We start from the raw sequence: 22,352 nt of genomic DNA, 5'->3' as shown, positions 1-22,352 counted from the left end.
TCCTATGAAGTCTCAAATTGGGTGGAGTGGTTATTTTCATTATCAAATTTATCTGTTGGTTCGTGTGGAGATCGAATGTATTTACTCTCATATGTTGCTTTTATGTGCTGGCACATTTGGAAAGCAAGGTGTCTGATTTTGTATGATCATTGGCCACTCACTCCCTCCAAGGTCTTAGGTGTTATCACTAATTCCCCCTCCTACTTTAGACTAAAGGAATTAGTATTGAAGATCTTTTGATCATTCTTATTATTCAGTTTCAAAGATTTTAATGTTTTAAAGTATTTTGTGTACTAATTATAATTTAGAATAGATTTAAATTAAGATATAAATATTTTACAAACAACAAAGTATATTTAATAATTGACCATTGTTTGTCAAACAATTAAATTAATAGCACATGTAGTACTATGTTATTTTTGGTCATTTTACATGGTTACAGTTGTTTTACATAAAAATTTACTAAACATTGTAACATTGCTTTTTTGCCAAAAGTACATTTACAACTATAGTCTACCAAACACATTACTGCTTTATTTCATGGCTATTTATTTTCACAGTAGAATACAAATTTTTTTTTTTTAAAAGCACAACAATACCAAACTAGCTTTAACTTGACTTATAGGTGTAAGAACTTTTCAAAATAATGGTCGAAATTCGTCGCATTGTGATGCGACGGTATGGGATTGCTTATCGTCCTGCAATCATTGTTATGGTAGCGTTATCCACAGAGAAAATGTTGTTGTAATGTGGGTGAGGATCATAGACTGATGAGTTTTCGAAATTTGTAAATATAGGCTGCTTAGGTGGTGGAAGATCCTTCTCATTACTTAGCGCGAAAACTACATCCAGCATGGAAGGCCTATCTGCAGCCTTGTCCTGCACACAAAGAAGCCCGATATGCATGCATCTCGTTGCTTCTGATGAGGAAAAAGAATCGGCCAACACTTCATCTACAAATTCCAATCCCCTGCCTTCATTCCATAAATGCCATGCCTGACAAAATTCATATATATTGGCTACAATTTCTAAACTGATCTGCTCATAACTTCAAAATTTATTAGATTTAGAATGTGAGCTTACATAAGATAGGAAGCCTAGCTGTTCTTCGTTGTGATAGAAGCTGGTACTCTTCCTGCCCCTAATAATCTCCAATAGCAAGACGCCGAAGCTATAGACATCAGATTTTTCAGAAAACATTCCGCCCATGGCATACTCCGGAGACATATAACCACTGACAAACAATTTATTAATTAGTATTTAGCTATAATATTGCTTCTTTGTGTACTGTCTTAAAAAAAATGTTCTTCCAAGAAGAGGAAAAGAAATAATGCTTACAGTGTTCCCACAACCTTGTGAGTATTTGCTGGACTTTGTGTCGCTTCAACGATTCGTGACAACCCAAAATCTGATATCTTTGGGTTCATTTTGTCATCCAAGAGAATGTTACTGACTTTCAAATCTCTATGTATTATTTTCAAACAAGAATCACGATGGAGATAAAGAAGCCCTCTAGCGACACCCTGAATAATATTGAAGCGTCTACCCCAATCAAGCACTGCTCTCTGTGTTGGATCTAATCACAATACCCATTAAAAATGTACAATTTAAAACAAATAGAACAGAGATTACCAACACCTTAGTTAAAGAACACGACGGCTAACGAAAAGAAATTGTAGCAAGGCATAAAGAGTGCCAGTGAAAGAAACTAACCGAATAGAAGAGTATCCAAGCTTCTGTTTGGCATGAACTCATAAATCAGTAACTTCTCGTCATCTTTAACGCAGCAACCCAAGATCCTAACAAGATTTTTATGTTGGAGTTTGGAGATCAACAGCACTTCATTCTTGAACTCTTCCATGCCCTGCCCTGAGCTACTAGATAGTCTTTTTACCGCTATTTCCTTCCCTTCTTGCAGCTTACCCTACACAAGGCCGGCGAAAAATTAATCATTAGATTCATATCTGTATCTTGCAGTTGTATACTTGTAGGCTTGTAGCTGTTGTGATAATATACTATAGCTAGAGAAAAAAAAGAATGCGCAATCACCTTGTAAACAGGGCCAAATCCTCCTTCCCCGAGTTTGTTTGTGATACTGAAATTGTTTGTTGCGATTAATATGCTATCGAAATTATAGATGACCAGCTCTGATGGATCATGCTTTCCAATGTATTCTTGAAGAGTGTCTCTTCCGTTCTCAATTGTATCAGTTAATCTGGCGTTTCCTGATATGGAAATCATAAGAATAAAAAACCGAGTCAGATCAGCGGACTAACAAATAATTCAGATCAAACCAAGCATTTTTTTGCTAGTTTGCTCATATCAATCACATCCATCTCATTCTCTTACCCTTTTTATTATTAGCTTGCAACCTGTGGAAACCGAACCCTAGGGCACCCAGGATGCTAATCAAACAAACTGCTGCGAGGCTGGCAATTAACTTTATTGGCTTTCCTTCACCTGAAAAAAATTGTATTTGTAACAGAAAAGTTGTGTAAAACATATAGCTAGCTAATTAGAGCTGTACAAGGAATGCTATTATTTACCGAGTTCTGAGCGGTCCAGGCGAATAAAAAGATCTTCTCCACCGTCGGCAAATTCCTGTATATCAAGAAGGTCTTTGGACCAGACCAAACATCCTATGTTATCAATATGTGCATAAGCCAGGCAAGAACAATTTTTCAGGCACTGTGTCCTGCACTTCTGTGCATCTGAAAACTTGATATATTCGTGAAAATCCGGTACTTTTAACTGCGTCATCTTCAAAAACCTGTCTTCATTTCTTCTCGAAGCGACTGACTGACTTGTATTAGTCTCACAAAACAATTTGGTTTGCCTCACACACCCACCTGTCCTGTTTCCTTTGCTCCATTCCTCATGTGACTTTGGTACAAACCCTTTCAAACACTTGCATATTGGAGTTGTTGGAGATTCAGAACGTTTGCAAACCCCGAAAGGTCCGCATGCTGCATACTTATCACATGAATTATTTTGTGATACAAAGTGAAGAATCCAGTTCTCTCCACGTTGGGAATGCTTAAACTTAAGTGTACCGTCTGAAGAGATGTCCATGTATGCCAACTTGTCCCCGTAATTATAAGAATTATAAGAATAATACTTTTTTCCTTCCTCTGCATTATCATCTAATCTTGATCCACTTGTATATGCATCATTTGTACCTGGTACCCCGATGAAAGTTGATTTATCCCATGGCCCGGTTCTCCAGTAGGGAGTTGATCCATTAATCCAAATTACAATCTGTGATGGCACCTGTGGTGTCAATCCAACCATGAACATCCCCGTCGATGGATCACTCTCACTTTTCCAGGAAGTCAGGAAATTCGTCTCTCCAGATTTGCTATTGAACCCCAGCAGCATACTGGGTAGAAGTGTGTCACTAGGATAATCAAAACTCTGCCACAACGGTTCAGCTCCGACATCATCATCTTTTACGACAAAGTTTCCGGTGTCTAAAAGAGATGCAGCTGAACCATTAGATAGCACCGAAATATTTGTTGACCAGAGAGGATTCTGTTTTCCATCTACAAGCTCCAGATTCCCCTTGCTGCTTATTCTCAAACTAGCCAAGGTGTCTGAAGCTGCAATCGGCTTTTCTCTGTCGGCCACCCATACAACTTTTCGAGGAAAAATACTCTTGTGCCATATCCCCACATACTTCTTATTACCGGAATTATTATTAGGACTGAAGAATCCCAATTCGAAAACATGGTGGGGGGAGACAAGAGTTTGTCCCTCTGATAATGGTTGTGCAGGACTTATCTCGTAAACTTCGGCAGAATGGTGCCGTGACAGAAGAAGCAAGCTGAAGAAGAATAGGAAGAACATGGAGGAATTCATAGCACTAACACTACTTTCGGTTCTAATTTGCATCTGAATGATTAAAAATTCCCTGAAAAGCAATACGATCAAACATTGAAATACTGTTTTGGGCTAAAATTCAGATGAAAGAAATTTCTCAATAGTATGTGGATGATTCACGTTGCAAGAATATTAGACTACTAGGTAAACTTCAATTAATGCAGTCAAAGTCATGCAGAAGACTTTGATATAGATTTTGGCTCCTTCTGGACACACCTAACGTTCATTGTGAGAATGCTACCTCTAGCTTCTCGCTCACGTGGCGAACTGAGAGCAGTTGGATCTCCTGCAAACCAAAAATATCATACACACACACACATACATATATAGGTTAAACTAGCAAAAATGTCCGCGCGTTGATGCGGAACTTGAATGCACCAACCTTAACCACATAAATAATTTCTACACACAATAATTTAAAAGACGATGTAGTACCTAAGAACCAATGAAGTAAAATTTTGCTTGCTATATATGGATATTTATATCTACTAAAGTTCAGTTCCCCATCACTGTTCATCCTGTGAGTAGGAGTACTGTTCACCAACAGTAAAAGGACGAAATTGCCCTTGGTTTCTGCTTCGTTCCCCGTACTGTTCACACTTTGCTACAGTAAGAAATTCGGTTTCTCCTTGCTGGATGCCCATCTCTCATTCCTTCGTCTCTGGTATATATATATTTTTTTATTGATTTTCCTCTGCCTTTTCAGTACATGCTTTCCACGCGTTGATCATCGTAGTGTTCCATCTTCTTTTTAGTTCTATCCTCTTATACAAGTGTTGCTCAGTTCCCTCTTAGGCTACCCACACGTCGATCATCGTCGAAGGCTCTGCTTCCAATTCTTCTCGACATTTCCTTCCGTCTCCACTTCTCTCTCTCTCTCACTTCGCTTTCTTCTCTCCTCTCATCTCTCAGTCTTCCTCTAACTCTCATTCTCTACTGAAAGAACCATAATCTTTCATCTTCCCTTCTTCTTGAGATTTTCTTGGTGGGTTTTCGTTCTCAGGTCCCGTATGTAAAAGGGTTTTGGCAATGAAGATCGGTGACAATGATCGAAGGTCGTCGCAGTGTGGGTGATCTCAATGGCACTGGTCTTCAATTCTGATGATTTCTATGGTTTTGTGTTACGTAATATTTGGGAATTTGGTTTGGGTCTGTGGGTAAAGCAATTCTCAGGTTAAATTTGGTTCCCTTTATTTTCTCAAATGTTTCACTGCATGATTTTTTTATCCTTTACTGAATAGTTCTTAAGAAATGTTAGAATCTTTATTTGTTTTGATTTCTTTTGAATTTATTTTTTTTATATTTTATTTTCAAGCCTTGAATTTGTTTTTAATTTCTCTGTTAATAAAATAAGTTTGAGGATGAAATTTATTCTTTCTTAACATTATTTGACTGCAAATTCTAGATTCCAACCCCAATACCGTAGCAGCACGAATCCAATTCTTAATTAAGGGAGATGATGCAAAACCCCTTCTCCTGAGACTATACATGTATATTTATTCTGGGTGCCTAAGGTTTTGAGTTTTGAAGTTTGTGTTTGACTAATTGACCATTGAGATAGCCGTCATATATGACACCGCCAAGGCTCTCAATTCTTAGTCTTTCTTATTTACAATTTGGTTTGTGGTCTTTGACATCTCTGTTGCTCTACCCACCACCAAGCATAGCTTGACAATCCCCAGCATTAGAAACTATGAGGGTCCTGCAAAAATTACAAAGTATGTAAGACTAAGAAATGAAACCTAATTAAGATTCACAACTTCTAAATGCAAAGTATTTAGAAAGAAATTCCATACAAACTCAATGCTCATCAGTCAATTTCTCTCTTTCTTAACTTAACTTTTGCTTCTTATTGCCTTTGTTTTTTTCTTTCTATCTTGCAGATACTCTTAACTTTGCAGCAATCACTACTGTCGTAACTGGTCGGCAACAGTAACATTCAACCCAGTAAGAAGTGAGATACAATTTTCTTTGATATGTTTGATATATATAGCTCGAATTGATATTTCTCCCTTAGCTCCCTGCGGAATCCATATTGATTATATGGATTACCTATGCAACTTGATTGAAGTTTGATGTAATTTCATATTGTTAAATCCCTTTAAATGGATGAGAAAATATTGTTGAACTCCTCAAACTTTATTTGAGCTCTACTTTCAATTTAGTTCCATATCAGTGAGAGAATGTAATTTTGTTTGAAAGGTTGGAAAATGTAATAACCCGTTCCAATTTTTAAAGTAAATTACATGTTTGCCATCAAGTGGGTTTTGATATTTAGGCCCAGCCCTTTGTGTTTTAACTTAAGGCCCAAGGTTAGGTCAATTACCCAACCCGTGAATCTCCTTCCTCCCTCATTTTCTGAAACTTTCTTTCCCTCCGTCACTCGAAAAACACTCTCATCTCTCTATTTTTCTCTTGCACCGTGATCACACACACACAGCTGCTCGAGAACATCATCATCATCATCATCAAACCTTGTCCTTGTCTTTCTCTCCCGTCGCAACGAGATCGGCAAACCCAAGAAATAGGACATCCGGCGAGTTTTTCCTAGATTTTTCGATTGGGTAAGTTTAGATCTCCTTTTTAATCGTTGTTGACGATGCATACATGTGATTTTGATGAAGGTTTGGACACGAAAATACGTCGGGAGACTTCCCCAGATTTTCGGCGAGGAACCCGCCACTTTCGAGGGAATATCCGGCCAAACCACTTTGAGTTGACCGGCATGCAAGGTATCAATTTATTCGTCTCGCTGAGAGCTACAACTTTCCTTTTTGTTTCACTCAATTTCATTGAGTATTAAAAAAGTTATACTCATTTGAATCTTACCCAGTTTCCGGCGACCTCGAACGTTTTCCGGAAAAAATACGGCGAGTTAGATGTCTTGTGAGGTACCATTCTCTTCATATGTTCAAGGGCTATAATTTTTGTTCTTGTTTTACTTGATTTCGTTAAGTATTGACAAAGGTATAGCCGTTTAAAGTGGGTGTGGTTTTCCGGCCGATTTCTGGCCTTCTCTCTCGGCAAACCAAGGCCATCCGGCCTTCCCTTTCTTTTCCCCTCGAGCCTTAAGCCCGTTAAACCCCAAGCCCATTTGTTTTTATTTTATTTTATTTTGTCAATTGTTTTTAAAACCCCACAAGGCCTCGGGCCTTATATATATTCGGCCTCGGGCCTTATATATATTCGGCCTTGGGCCGGTTCCTTTTAAAGGGCTTAAAGCCCTGTTCTTTATTAAGGCCTTAGGGCCTTTGTGGTAAGTGTGTGTGTGTGTTTAGGCGTGTGTGTGTGTGTTATGCATGCACATGCATGCCGTGTGTGTATTTGTTTGGGCTAAAGCTCAAACCCCAATTCTCACCCTAATACATTTTTAACCTAAAAACCCTAGGTTCCTAAAACCTATTAAAACCCTAAAACCCACTTCCCTATTTATTTAAACTCTAAACCCTAATCCGGATTCAAGCCTAAAACCCGTTAGACCTAATTTGATCGTTGACCCCCGGTCAACGTTGACTTTAGGGTTGACTTTTTGGGTTTTCATTTGGAAACCCTTCCTAGGTTAATTTCGACGTTCTGGACCCGTTTTTGAAGTCCGTTTTCCCAAATTTAATCGTTTGAGTAGGGTTTGACTAATTGTACCCTTTATGTGCTTAGGGGCAATTATTGCAACGTTTCCGTCTTTGCTAGTGGCGCAGCTTTTGGAGGCTAAATACTGTGAGTGGACCACCTTCGAAAATTGCATGTTTTATTGATAGAATTGCATAATTTAATAGCATGCCTTGCAGAATTATTGATTTGAGGAATACTTTACAGGAAGCATGATGATTTAATTATGATTGATTATATATATATTTTGAACTATTTTCATTATATTGTATTTTCTATAGAACCCTCATTCTGGTAGACTATCTGATCGATGACGATAGGATGCTAAGAATGTGATCCAAATGACTTTCGAACACCTCTTCGTAGTATAGAGGATCGATGAATTTATGCTACGAAGTTGTATTTTAGAGATGAATTATGTTTTGTGCGTACCTAGTGAACACTATGCCGCTTGGGGCGAGGATCTGGTGTTGGCATTGAGGCCGGGAGAAATAATCCCTAGCGAAAGGCTGAGGGACACAGAGACAGGCATTGGGCCAGGAGGAAGATATCTCTGGCTACGGGCACAGAGACTAAGGTGCAGGCATTGGGCCGGGAGTATTGTTATTCAGTGCACTCACTAGCAGCACAACTTGTGTTATGCTTCCTGATATAATTTCTGATATGATTTCTGAGATTGATTTGCAGAGAGATATGAATTGTTTTTATGACATGCTAGAGGTTTTGAGAAACCTATCATTTATTATTTAGTAGTTTTCATTATCTTAACTGTGGGGGTTAGTATGTTTATAATTGTTTTCGTATCATGTATGTATTAAACTTGGTCCACTCACCCTTGTTTTGCGCCCCCATTCAGGAATTTGAATCAAGGCATACAATCCCGGCATCAAGGTACTTCGGAGCGGCATCTCCGAGTCCTCTCGGGGTAGGACCCACTCCTTTGTTCATTCAATCTTATCTTAATTCTTGTTAGTGACTAGGTTTATTTGTATGCTCTTAACACGTTCCTAAATTGTTAATTCATTGTTTTTTTTTAATTCATAACCCGTATTTATTCCTTATTCTCAGCTTTTGCATTTAATAAATGACTTTCGCCACCCTCGGGTGTCGGCCAACACATGCCTATCCTGGTATTCGGGTAATATCAAGGTCGGGGCGTGTCAGAAAAAGCTAATAACTCTTGGCAAAATGTCTTTATGCAGATCACAGACAAGCAAACATTATCAGAACTCTGTGTGTGAGTTGCAAAGATACATGCGCAAAATAATAGGTGACCTCTTTATTCTATATTTCTAAAGTTTATTTTATTTTATTTCCAAAATTCAAGATGAACAATTTATGTTTCTCTTTCTTTAACAATTTTTTTTCGTTCGGTTTTGCTGACTTAATAATTTGATTGACACCTACTTTTTAGAATTAGAATAGAATAAGGTTAAATTATTTGCAATTGTGGGGTAATTGGCAAAACTCGAGATCCTTTTATGCCTGTTTGAAGGAACAAACAGAGTTTGCAAACCCCTGCCTTGCTCATACAAACACAGTTTGTATATTTTTACAATATATATTTACATGTAAATATATATTTTTACTGTACTAATAGTATGTTGTATGACTCACATTAAGATCACATATACTTGAAAAAGTTCATGTCGTGTTTTGTAGTCGTGACTTATGTTTCTTCAGTGCATTTTAAATGGGTAAGGAGTAGGCCAAATAGTATGAAATTTAAAGTTGGTTTCCCCTTCATGTGTTCTCTTTTAGATTTTTTTTTCTGAAAATGAATTGCTTCAAAACTTTTATTGGCAAAGTTCATTTGACCTTTTTTGGGTTAGCCACTCACTCCTTTGTTTCTCATTTGAACTTCTATTGGCAAAGTTCACTAGAATGTTCAAAAAAAAAAATCAGCCATTACACTGTTCAGGATGATAATTTATATCCAATATGATCATTAGTCAGTTAGAGAACCTGATTTGGGAAGTGGGTTTTAAAGTTTTAATAGTTTTGTTGTGTGTAATTTTCTTGCTTTGCCTACCAAGAATCTAATAACCAAAGGCTTAGTTGTTTTCCCGAAATGATTTTCAATTTGTTTTAGGTAAACAAGAGCTACTAAACTGTTATGCAGCAAGGGAATGGAAAGAAAGTAAAAATTCAAGCTTTTAATCAAAAAAAGAAATGGAGCGACACTAAACAAAAGATAGGTAAAACTGACTGATACCTTCTTTCCATTTAAATATAAATCAATTGATTAAGTTTGTGTTTAAAATGAAGTTTCACTTGTTTCCGAATTCTAACAACGATCTCCTACGCATTAAGATAATCTATTTAGAGTTTTGCTCCACTTTTGATAATGCATAATTTCAATTATTTTCCATATAGAGTTTCCATTTTTCTTACGAGTGAGAGAAGAAGCTTTAATTTGGGTTCACAATTTGTCCCTCTGTAGATTTTCGATGTAGGACTGAGTTTTCAAAAGGCACTTCAGGCTCTGGAATTTTTTTTTGTTATGCTTTTGTGATCATGTTCTAAATTGTGCAAACCATTTATTTAATTAGAGAAAATTAAGCACAATCCTACTTATATACATATTATTAACTTAAAGAAACAATTTTGTTAGTCTTTTCCAAGAAGAATGATGTTGATGCACAAAATCAGCGAGGACTTTGGTACAACAGAAAGTGTCAGGTTTTGTGACCTTCGCTTGGTTGCTTCGGTCACTAGTGAGGATAAGTACGTAAATGAATAGAGACAGAGAAGCAAACACAGGATGTACGTCACCCAGATTGGCTACGTCCACGGAGTTGAGGAGTTCTCATTAATTGTGAAGGGTTTACACAAATACATAGGTTCAAGCTCTGGTTTAGTGAGTTCTAGTGAATAGTTTAGTACAAAATGACATTAGAGATTATTGTGGGAGTATGACCCCTATTTATAGAAGAGAGTTTCTAGTTTTGTTCTGACATTGACACGTGTCATGTTGTGATTGGCTTCTGATGTTGACACGTGTCGCGCTGTGATTGGCTTCTGATGTCGACACGTGTCGCGCTGTGATTGGCCTCCTGGTTGAAGGGAAGCTCTTCTGGATCCTTGACGGTATAACGTTGACCGGTGCTCAGTAGTTTCGGGATTGGTCAAGTATGGTACAAACAGTGCTCCCCTAAGTTCCCGAGTGAGGGAAGCTCCTCGGTTGGGGACTTGCAAGATCTAAGCCGCTGAGTAATCACGAAACTTCTAAGTACTGAGGTGTGGTATCGTCTTCACTTGCTTTATCTTTCTCATAGGTAGATGTGACATCTTCTCTAGAAGTACGCTTCCTCCATTCAGGGGTGGTGTCCTTAACCAGTAGAGATGCACAAGGTAATGTATCAATTTCACTTGAAGCTTACTTGTAGTTTCGGGCTTGGTCAAGTGCGATACAAACCCTATAGTAGAAGTCCCCCAAGTCGCCGAGCTAGGAGATCTGTCGAAGGAAGCAACCGACAAGGTAAGCAGTCAGGCTTCCAAGCAAGCAACCCAGGATCAGAGGTTCGACTTCGGCTTCCGGTTGATTGTTCTCCTTCTCCTTGTCTCTCATTCAGCTGCCAGGATAAGGAGAAACAAATGGATAAGAGATGATATGAGATACTTTTGCTTTTGAAGAAGTAACTTTCCACAGGCTTATTCTTGAACTGTGCTGGAGGGTTTTCTGGTTCCCTTTAGAGTATAAGGCCGACTCAAGAATTTGAGGGTCAAAACAAGTCCATCAAATCTAGAGTACGTTCGACCTTGATGATATGGGATACTTTTGCTGTTGACGGAATAATGAATGTGGTATGGAAAGGTGTCATGCTGTAGTGATCTGTTTCAGCTCACCGTTGAACCTTCTGCTTCAATCTTTTGCATGGCAGAAGTGGTGTGCAACCTTTGCATTTAAATGGTCATTCAGAACATTCCTTCATAGTGACTCATCCACGCTTGGCAGCTTCAGTGTAAAGAGCCAATATCTGATCAACTGTCATGAGGTATTTGCCGGTGGAATTCATGACCTTGACAGCAATTGAGGATGAGTACTCGAGAGCAATGCTAAGTAAGCAACCAGGCAAAGGTTCCAGGCAGTCAGTTCCAGATTGGAGGTTTGATTTCAGGTTCCGACTGACTGCTCTCTTTCTCCTTGTCCTGCAGGTGTGGACAAGGACAAAGACAAAGACAGGGAGAAAGCATGATATGAGATACTCTTGCTTTCGACCCTGATGATATGAGATACTCTTGTTCTTGGTGTGGCTTATTTGCTGAGGTATTATCGGGGGGAAATAAGGCTGAGTATTTCGAGAGGTTATGTTGAGGGTGCATTCTCGAATGCGAGAAAGGGTTGAACATTTTTTGCAGGTTTGCCTGTCCGTTGAGGAGGGAGGTCGATGTATATAGGGATTTCCCAATAACAAGTAGTAGGGCTATTCCTTTACCCTTCTTGGTCACAACAATGTAGTGGTAGCTGCCAACTTCACGTGTTTTAACTTTGTCAGAGCACTTTGAAAAAGTGGTATGTGGTATCTGGAAAGCTGATGTTACGTGTGAAGATTACAGACAAGCTTTATCTAAGGAAATCTGGCTCTCGAAGTTCTGAGAGTTGTGCCTCTTCGGTTTTCGAACAAGCAATCCCGTCAAGGATCTGACTCTCGAGATTCGGAAAGCGGTGCTACTTCGGTTTTTGAGAAAGTAATTATGTTGGGAGTCTTTTCTCGAATGTGAGTAAAGGTTGGACGTTCTTGCCAACCTGTCTTGCCGCAAAATACGGAGGTCGACACATATAGGGACTTTCCAGTTGTCAAGCAGTGGTGCTGTTCCTTTACCCTTGTGGGTAATAGTAGGGTAGCTGGAACTTCGAAATTCTCGTGCCTAAACTTTGTCAGAGATCTTTGACAAAGTTATATGTGGTACCCGAGGAGTTGATGGTGCATGTGGAGAGCGGTGATTGAACAGTAAGATTCACGTGCTTTCTATTTCACCAGAAATCTTCGACAGATTGCCCGTAATTTTCGCAAAGCTGAGTGTGCATGTGACAGGTGCTGACGAGGCTGAAAAAGCAGGTGCTTCTTCGATTTCTGAGATCGGCCCTCGTGGTTTCTGAGCAGCCCAGCTTTTGAGAAAGCAAATGCCTCTTCGATTTCGGAAGCTCCGTCGAGTGCAGATTTTTATAGAGGTTGGCATTAAGTTCCACAGCACACTTGAATCTCTACCAGTAGAAGCTTCATTCTTGCACTTCTAAGATTTTGATTTGTCTGAACTCTTCCCTCTTCAACACATTTGAAAATGTCTGGCCCCTCTGACCGTCGCTTTGACTTGAACCTTGCTGAAGAGGCAGACACGCCTTCTCCAGACAACATATGGCGCCCATCCTTCATATCCCTTACTGGTCCTCTTACCGTTGGGGATTCTGTGATGAAGAATGATATGACCGCTGCAGTGGTGGCCAGGAACCTTCTCACTCCCAAAGATAACAGACTACTTTCCAAACGGTCTGATGAGTTGGCTGTTAAGGACTCTCTGGCTCTTAGTGTTCAGTGTGCAGGTTCTGTGTCTAATATGGCCCAACGCCTATTTGCTAGAACCCGCCAAGTTGAATCATTGGCTGCTGAAGTGATGAATCTCAAACAGGAGATTAGAGGGCTCAAGCATGAGAATAAACAGTTGCACCGGCTCGCCCATGACTATGCTACAAACATGAAGAGGAAGCTTGACCAGATGAAGGAATCTGATGGTAAGATTTTACTTGATCATCAGCGGTTTGTGGGTTTGTTCCAAATGCATTTATTGCCTTCGTCCTCTGGGGCTGTACCTGGTAATGAAGCTTCAGATGATGAACCTCCAATGCCTCCTCCTTCTGGGGTTTTGTCAAGTACTGAGGCTCCGGATAACCACCCTCCGGTGCTTTCTCTTTCTGGGGCTCTACCGACTGCTGAGACTTCCCCTAAGCAACCTTTGTGAAGGCTCCCTTTTGTTTGTTTATTTTGACTCATGTATATGTACATATTTGTGGCTTTATCGAAAATATTAATAAATAAGCTTTGCTTCATTTCAACATATTGTGTTAAATACACCAAAGCCTTCTTCAGAAAGTTCTTTGAATTTTTTCTTTTGTTGAAACTTGTATTGTTGAAGCTTTGTGAGTGAAGCGTGTAGTTTGAGGTAGTGTTCCCTTAATTTACCGAGTGAGGAAAACTTCTCGGTTGGAGACTTGAAAAATCCAAGCCACTGAGTGGTTGTGAGACTGTCGAGTATCAAGGTGCAGTAGCATATGGTGGGAGTCCCCCAAGTCTTCAGGCGAAGAGAGTTGCCGAATGAGGTGTCTCGCTTGTTACTAATTTGTCAAAGTAACACCATTCTCTATAGCTCAGATTGCAAAGTCGTCTTCATGAAAGTTGTTCCTTATCTTGTGAACCACAACATATCCAAATTTGAGATCCATCGGAGTAGTACAACTTCAAAAATTCAAGTATGATGAGTAACTGTTCATCAATTTTCTGTTAACCCGTCAGACTTGTTGTGAGCTTCGAAAATCCATTTTCTCTTGTTCAGATCAACATACTTTCTTCATCTAAGTTGTTCCTCATCATCTCTTCCATAACATATCAAAAATTCAGAACAAACTAACGGTTGAATATTTCCAGATCTTCGAAACACCGCAGCAGCTTTGAAGCTTGCAGAAATCTGACCGTCATGTTTGGAGCTTCAACACTCTAACTTCCGTCGCTCAAATAGAAAAATTTCCTTCGTGAAAGTTGTTCATCTGCTCAAGAACTATAAGATGTCCAAAATTCAGCTCCACTGGAATTAGCTTCGCACTATCTTGATGAAGAGTGTGTGAAGCTTTTATGTGTTTTGGTGTTGAAATTTGGTATTGTAGGTGAAGCATTGGGGTTGAAGCTTGATATGTGAAGCTTTGGTGTTGAAGCTTTATAGGTGAAGCTTTGGGGTTGAAGCTTTATAGGTGAAGCTTTGGGGTTGAAGCTTTATAGGTGAAGCTTTGGTGGTGAAGCTTTATAGGTGAAGCTTTGGTGTTGAAGCTTTATAGGTGAAGCTTTGGGATTGAAGCTTTATAGGTGAAGCTTTGGTGTTGACACCATAAATTGACTGTGCTTCGCACTATCTTGATGAACATAGTGCGAAGCTTTTGAGATTGATATTTGTCCTCCATTGATGAAGCTTTTGTTGGCACCATAAATTGATTATGCTTCGCACTATCTTGATGAACATAGTGCGAAGCTTTGGAGATTGATACTTGTCCTCCATTGATGAAGCTTTTGTTGACACCATAAATTGATTGTGCTTCGCACTATCTTGATGAACATAGTGCGAAGCTGTGGAGATTTGTAGTTGTGTTCCATTGATGAAGCTTTGTTGAATTTCCCAATTTCCAATTTCCTCTTCTTTTTTTTTTTTTTTTTTTTTTTTTTTTTGGGAAAACTAGAAATTTGAAAATGTGGGAGAGACAACGTATACAAATTTTGCTTCCATACTGTTAAGCGAGAGATTGTGATGCAAGCCACCTCTTGTAGTAGTCGAAGGTTTGGATGAACCATATAAATTGAATTTGCTTCGAACAGTCTTGATCAAGAGCGTTTGAAGCTTTCTATGGGTTGTAGTGTTTGCATTGTTACAGAGGAGAAATGTCTGAAGCAGATGCAAGAGGGCTGAAGAGCTTGATCTTCGTATACCATGCATTAAAGCCATTGTTGGCTTGCAATAAGACTTTGTTGGTGACTATAGCTCTTGTTAGGCATAAGTGCTCCCCTAGTTGAGTTGTAAAGCTTGATGGTTTTTTATTATTTGTGAATGCTAGGAGTTCACATGTACAAGTTGTACCACTCGTCTTCTGGTTAATGGAATGAATGGTAGGTTGCTTTCATCACTTGGTTGGTGGTACGAATGTGAATTCCTTAATCACCTTTCATCACATTTCATCACCTGGTTGGTGACATGAAGGAGAGTACGCGTTGTACATTTCATCACCTGGTTGGTGGCATGAAGGAAAGTACGCGTTGTACATTTCATCACCTGGTTGGTGGCATGAAGATGAGTTCCTTCTTCACCTGATTGGTGATAAGGGTGGCAAGTTTCCAAATAATATTAGAGTACGGGTTGTACATTTCATCACCTAGTTGGTGGTACGAAGGTGAGTTCCTTCATCACCTAGTTGGTGAGAATAAGGGCAAGGTGTCGAGGCACATTGTGGCAAATGTCAAATGACACAAAGTGTGTTGAACCCTTTCGAAGCACAGTTGGCTTATGTATGGATGTGTTGGAATGTATGATGTTTATGCATGAATGTGTTGGAATGTATGATGTTTATGTATGAATGTATTGGAATGATGATGTTTATGTATGAATGTGTTGGAATGTATGATGTTTATGTATGAATGTGTTGGAATGTATGATGTAGATCCTTTGTATAGTCTTGTTGACACATACTTAGATTTTGTTTTGTATTGGAAACATTTGCGTTGAAGCTTCAACACTTGAGTGTTTCATTGCTCAGAATGGAAAAGAGTTTATGGCCGAGTTGGCTAAATCACCTCTTTATTGAATTCATACCAAATGGTCTTTGTTACATAGGATGCCGAACGGCTGTAGCTTAACACTTGTACAATGCGAGTCTATTTGTAATAGTACTTCAAGTGGTCAGCATTCCATGGATGGCCAAGAGTCTTGCCGTCGGAGTTTCTGAGCTTGTAGGAGCCAGGGCGGCTGATGCCGACGACCTCGAACGGTCCGTCCCAATTAGGACTGAGTGTTCCTTCACTCGTGACTCTATCACAGAGTAATCTTTTCTTCAGTACCCAGTCTCCCACTTTGAAAGAGCGAGGTTTGACCCTTGAGTCGTAGTAGTTAGAGATGCGCTGCTTGTAGGCGACATTCCTCAGGTGAGCCTGATTTCTGTGTTCCTCGACTAGATCCAGGTTGAGGGTGAGTTGCTTGTCGTTCTCACTCTGTATGTAGTTCTGGATTCGGTATGTTGCTTGCTCAAGCTCAACTGGGACAACTGCTTCTGTACCAAAAGCAAGTGAGAATGGAGTTTCTCCTGTGGAAGTCCGATATGAAGTGCGGTATGACCAAAGGACTTGGGGTACAAATTCTGGCCAACAACCTTTAGCTTTGTCCAAGCTAGTTTTCAGAGTGCACTTGATTATTTTGTTAACGGCCTCGACTTGTCCGTTAGACTGGGGATGGGCTGGAGAGGCAAAACATAAGTTGATGTTGAACTTAGAGCAGAACATCTTGAACTTCTTGTTGTCGAACTGCCGCCCATTGTCCGTGACTATCGCATTGGGAATGCCGAATCTGCAGAGGATGTTCTTCCATACGAAGTCTTCTATTTTTCCCTCAGTAATGGTTGCCAAGGGTTCTACTTCAGCCCACTTTGTGAAGTAGTCAACTGCAATGATTGCATAGCGGACCTTGCCTTTCCCTGCAGGCATTGGGCCGATCAAATCAAGTCCCCATTGGGCGAAGGGCCAAGGGCTGATCATAGGAGTGAGCGGCTCGGGAGGGGAGTGAGGGATAGTTGCGTAGCGTTGACACTTATCACATGAGCGAGATATTCTGATGGAATCTTGGTGGAGTGTTGGCCAATAGTATCCTTGGCGAAAAGTCTTGTGTGCTAGGGATCGAGACCCAACATGATCTCCGCAGACTCCTTCATGTATTTCCCGAAGGACAATTTCCGCCTCCGCAGGTGTAAGGCATCTTAGGTATGGCAGGGTGAAACCGCGCTTGTAGAGTTGGTCATTAATGATCAGGTAACGGGCAGACTTGTATCGAATCTGCTTAGCTTGGACTTTGTCAATTAGGAGGGTGCCATGAGCAAGGAATTTATAAATTGGGGTGATCCAACTATCTTCTTGTTGTAAATTGCACACCTCCGCGACCATGGTGCTTGGTTCTGCCAACAATTCGACATGAATTTTTCTCCCAATCTTGTCTTCCACTGCCGAGGCGAGGCGAGCCAAAGCGTCTGCATGACTGTTTGCCGCTCGAGGAACTTGGGTGATCTGGTAGTGGAAGTGCTTGAGCAAAAGTCGCGTTTGCGCAAGATATGCTGCCATGGAGCTATCCTTAGCATCAAAGTTGTTTGTGACTTGGTTGACCACTAATTGGGAGTCACTGAAGATATCAATTCGTTTAACCCCAAAGTGTTTGGCCAAACGTAAGCCTGCTAGAAGGGCTTCGTATTCGGCCTCGTTGTTCGATGCCTTGAATTTGAAACGAAGAGCGTATTCCATCGCCACTTTGTCGGGGGTAGTGAGGACTAATCCTGCTCCGCAGCCCTGTTGGTTGGATGAGCCATCAACATACAGACTCCATGCTGGGGTCGTTGATTCTACTTTCTGAGCTTCCGATGGTAATGAAGCTACTACTTCAGGTGTAGAAGCAATGTCAACAGGATATGTGAAGTCGGCGATGAAATCTGCTACTGCTTGACCTTTTTCGGCTGGTTTTGGTTGGTAGGAGATGTCAAACTCACCCAATGCTATCGCCCATTTGATCATTCATCCAGACGTGTCAGGACTTTGGAGTATCTGTCGAAGAGGGTGATTGGTAAGCACGATGATGGCGTGTGCTTGGAAATAAGGGCGAAGTTTCCGAGCAGACATGACCAATGCTAGAGCTAATTTCTCAATGTTAGAGTATCGTGTCTCTGCATCTTGTAGGGCCTTGCTAGCGTAGTAGACTGGCCTTTCGACCCCACTGTCCTTTCGAATAAGAACAGAACTAACTACTGAAGCCGAAACCGATAGATAGATAATGAGAATGTCACCAACTTCTGGTTTGGAGAGCAGAGGGGCTTTACTCATGTACTTTTTGAGGTTCCTGAATGCCTTGGCACATTCCTCCGTCCATGTAATGTACTTCTTATTTCCCTTGAGTGCTTTGAAGAAAGGAGCACATCTGTCTGTGGCCTTAGAGATGAATCTGGTTAAGGCTGCCACCTTGCCAGTAAGGCTTTGGATGTCTTTTGAAGTTACTGGCTCTTTCATGTCGAGGATTGCTTTGATCTTTTCGGGGTTAGCTTCAATGCCTCGTTGGCTAATCATGAAGCCTAAGAATTTGCCAGAGCCCACGCCGAAGGCACATTTGTTGGGGTTCAACCTCATTCGATACCTCTTTAGAATGGTGAAAGTTTCAGATAGGTTGGTGATGTGTTGGTCAGCATGTTTGCTCTTGACTAACATATCATCAACGTAAACTTCCATGCTCTTCCCAATCTGTTCGGCGAACATTGAATTGACCAGTCTCTGATAAGTTGCTCCTGCATTCTTTAGACCGAAGGGCATGACTTTGTAGCAATATAATCCCCTATCAGTAGTGAAGGCTGTGTGTTCTTGGTTTGAGGGGTTCATGAGGATTTGGTTGTATCCTGAATAAGCGTCCATGAAGCTCAAGAGCTCACACCCTGCCGTAGAGTCTATAAGTCTATCAATGAGAGGAAGGGGGAAACTATCCTTCGGGCATCCTTTGTTTAGGTCGGTGTAGTCGACACACATTCTCCACAAGACCTTTTGAAGCAGGAGACTTTCCTTGGTCGAATTTTTCTTAACAAGGACAACATTTGCTACCCATGTTGGGTAATTGACTTCACGGACGAAGCCTATGTCCTTGAGTTTTTCAACTTCTGCTTTCATCGCCTCGTATCGTTCAACATCATAAGATCTTCGCTTCTGTTTTACTGGTTTGGTCTTGGGATCAATACTCAAGTGGTGACAGATGATATCGGGAGAGATGCCCGGCATATCTTTATATGACCAAGCGAAGACCTCGACGTTCTCTTGCAAAAAGGAGATCAGTGACAACCGAAGAGGTGGTGACAAAGTAGTGCCAATCTTCACCATGCGGTCTGGATGGTCTTTGGAGATAGAGACATTCTCTAACTCTTCAGCGGGTTGTGCTTGCTGGGTGAATGAGTCATCTCGAGGGTCGTCGGGTTGACTGTTGCCATCCTGAAGACCTGAGTTGGATTCATCTGGACTGGTCTTTACGACTTGGTTATGTATAAAGAGAGTCTCCTTGGGGACAGGCAGGTGTTGTTGTTTGACTGAAGTGTTGTAACATGATCGAGCACTAAGTTGATCTCCCCTGATGTACCCATTGCCGAAAGGGGTTGGAAACTTCATCAACAACATATGTGTGGATACCATGGCCTTGAGATCATTGATGCCTGTGCGCCCAAAGATGACATTGTATGCCGTCGGGCAGTTGACCACTAGGAAGTTAGTGGTAATAGTAGCTGTGTAGGGGCCTGTACCAATGGTGAAGGGTAAGTGTATACTCCCTAAAGGTTGCACGATATCGCCAGAGAAGCTTATCAGAGGAGAAATCGAGCGATCGAGCAAGTGTTCAGCTACATTAAGTGCCTTGAAAGCTTCAGCAAACATGATATTGACTGAAGCACCTGTGTCTATCAGGATTCGTTTCACATCAAAATTTGCTATGTGAGCCTCCACGATCAGCGGGTCGTTGTGAGGGTAGATGATACCTCTTTCTTCCTCAGGGTAGAAACATATTGGATCCCAGTTAGGCTTTTGATACTTGCCTCCCCTGATGTCTTCCACATGAAACACTTGATTGCCAGGTCTCAAAGTTCGTTCACTGTTTTTCATGGCCCTATTGGAAGATTCAGACATGGGTGTGCCGCCGCTTATGGAATATATCACATTCACCTGGCGTTGGTTACGGTTATCCCTTGGAGGGTGAAGGAGGAACTGATCAATTTTTCCTTCACGTGCCAAAGCCTCAATATGATCACGGAGGATAATGCACTTCTCACTATCATGGCCATTATACTCGTGGTAGCAGCAAAACATGCCCGTGTTCTTCGTGGACTTGTAATCTGGCTGTCTTGGCTTTGGCTTTGGTATCAGGTGAGCTATACTAGGGTAGATGGCAGCACATGTAGCATTCAAAGAGGTGTATGTTTCATACCTCGGGGTAGGGCCTGTCTTGACACATGATTGGCCCACTGCGTTGACTGCTTGGGGGCGGGCATTATTGTGACGATATCCTGAGTTATCGCTATAGTGCCCCTTATTCTTTTTATTAAAATGAGATTGGTGAGGATGGAAGTCTTTCCTTTTGCCCTGAGATTGATATGTCTGCTGACTTGGCGAAGCATTAAATGAGGCAGGGGGGTGTGCTGCTACCATTTGGAAGGTTGAGGTCTTTTCATTCGGTTGGATCTGGCCTCCACTCCCTACTTGCTGATAAGGGGTGACTGTAGGGGGTTTCCCTTGATATGGCCTTGCCTCGGCGGAGGCATGGTTGTAAGCTTGTGTCATCACCTCAGAGTAAGTCTTCCAAGTGTTGGCATTGATCATGTACTTGAAGAAACAGTCATGTAAGCCTGCCGTGAAAGCCTTGAGGGCGGTCTTGTCATCTGCCTCAGCGCAGCGAGAATACTCATGGCTGAAGCGGCCAGCGTACTTTCGTAATGACTCGTCCGGCTTCTGGTGAATAGTGTACAAGTCATCTGCGGAATGCAAGCGATCGGTCTGGAAGATGTGTTGAGAGACAAACAGCTTCCTCAACTCTTCAAATGAGTCTACTGTCTCAGGTGGAAGACGGCAATACCAGTTTAAAGCTCCGCCAAAGAGGGTGGAGGGGAAGAGAAGGCACCGTTCTTCGTCGATGTGTCCTCGGTATACCATGGTGGACTCAAAGAGGTTAAGGTGTTCAATCGGGTCTTCCCTTCCAGTATAGAGCTGTAAATCAAGCTTCTGCTTTGTCTTCGCTTGGAGGGGAGTGTTGAGGATCCTTCTTGTGAGAGGGCCAGGCCTAGGTTGGTTCCAGTCAGGTATCTCGGCTTGACGTTCAGCCTTCAGCTTGTTTACTTCCTCAATGAGCTGCAGGACAAGGGGGTCCTGAGCGGAGTCGTGCACCACCGAAGTTTTCTTCTTTAAGCCCCCATCGCCTCTTGGAAGTAGGAAAGTTTGATCAAGATAGCGTGATCTTTCTTTGGACTCGCCACACTGACTTCTAGAGTGAGTATGTCGGAATGTTTCCGAGTCCCCAGTACCTTCATATTCTTCTGGGACTTGTTGCCCATTTTCTAGATTGGCGGCTGGCCTGGGTCGTGGAAGAGGACCGAGTCTTTCAGAAACCCTTGGGTCATTGATCTTCGAGCTTATGTGGATGGGATTCTCTCGACGTTGCTTTAGGAAGTATCGACAATCGCGATAGACAACTTTTGATCCTTCCACACCCTCTGTGAGGAGGTGTTTTCCTCTACTTCTCCTGCTTCGGGTTGAAGCAGCTGGGTTGAGAGAAGTCTCATGTTGATTATCACATTGATGTGTAGCTCGATCCTTATCAGGGATGTCCGTGTCGGATATCGGCGACCCTCCGTGTTGGGGGGCATTCAGTTGATTGTTGACCTCGACAGGGGCGACGAGCTTGTGTGTTTGAGCCTGCCTAGCCTCGTGAAGCATCTCGAAAAGTTTTTCATATTGTTCCTGGAGGACTTCATTCTTCATCGTTATCTTGTTGTTCTGAACCTCTAGCTCATCGACTTTAGCTTGAAGAGTAACTCTATTTCCTTCCTGCTTTCGTTGCTTCATACTAGGTCCAGCATGGGTGTCATTCTGTGTGCTGTGGCTTCTTTCGCTCCCCATGTCAGAGAGAGATGCTTGGCCAAAAGAAAGTGTACGAATGGTGGAAACCAGCTTGACAGAGCTGTAGAGAGTAGGAATAAGTGCGTTTCCCACAGACGGCGCCAAATGTTGATGCACAAAATCAGCGAGGACTTTGGTACAACAGAAAGTGTCAGGTTTTGTGACCTTCGCTTGGTTGCTTCGGTCACTAGTGAGGATAAGTACGTAAATGAATAGAGACAGAGAAGC

General features: G+C 41.4%; 2 protein-coding genes and 1 long non-coding RNA gene across 4 annotated transcripts in view; 1 reads left to right on the top strand and 2 right to left on the bottom strand.

The window, feature by feature from the left end:
• LOC126624315 (G-type lectin S-receptor-like serine/threonine-protein kinase At1g61480) overlaps positions 1-22,352 on the bottom strand; it is a 72,125-nt gene that overhangs the window by 45,051 nt on the left and 4,722 nt on the right. The window lies entirely within an intron of this gene.
• Positions 513-4,003, bottom strand: LOC126624327 (G-type lectin S-receptor-like serine/threonine-protein kinase At1g61550). The gene is made up of 7 exons (XM_050293391.1): positions 2,547-4,003; positions 2,350-2,460; positions 2,050-2,225; positions 1,714-1,924; positions 1,339-1,576; positions 1,084-1,234; positions 513-996 (listed from the first exon to the last, which is right to left on the bottom strand). The coding sequence occupies exons 1-7, from the start codon at positions 3,889-3,891 to the stop codon at positions 691-693; spliced, it is 2,538 nt and encodes an 845-aa protein (XP_050149348.1). The 5' UTR covers positions 3,892-4,003; the 3' UTR covers positions 513-690.
• Positions 5,121-10,408, top strand: LOC126624371 (uncharacterized). The gene is made up of 8 exons (XR_007624082.1): positions 5,121-5,597; positions 5,763-5,833; positions 6,504-6,611; positions 6,713-6,770; positions 7,534-7,593; positions 8,342-8,410; positions 8,688-8,755; positions 9,578-10,408. It is a non-coding gene; the product is annotated as an uncharacterized LOC126624371 (long non-coding RNA).

Source organism: Malus sylvestris, chromosome 5, assembly GCF_916048215.2.
Source record: "Malus sylvestris chromosome 5, drMalSylv7.2, whole genome shotgun sequence".
In the NCBI taxonomy this organism is placed as follows: domain Eukaryota; kingdom Viridiplantae; phylum Streptophyta; class Magnoliopsida; order Rosales; family Rosaceae; genus Malus; species Malus sylvestris.
This window is presented reverse-complemented; position numbering and strand designations above follow the sequence as displayed.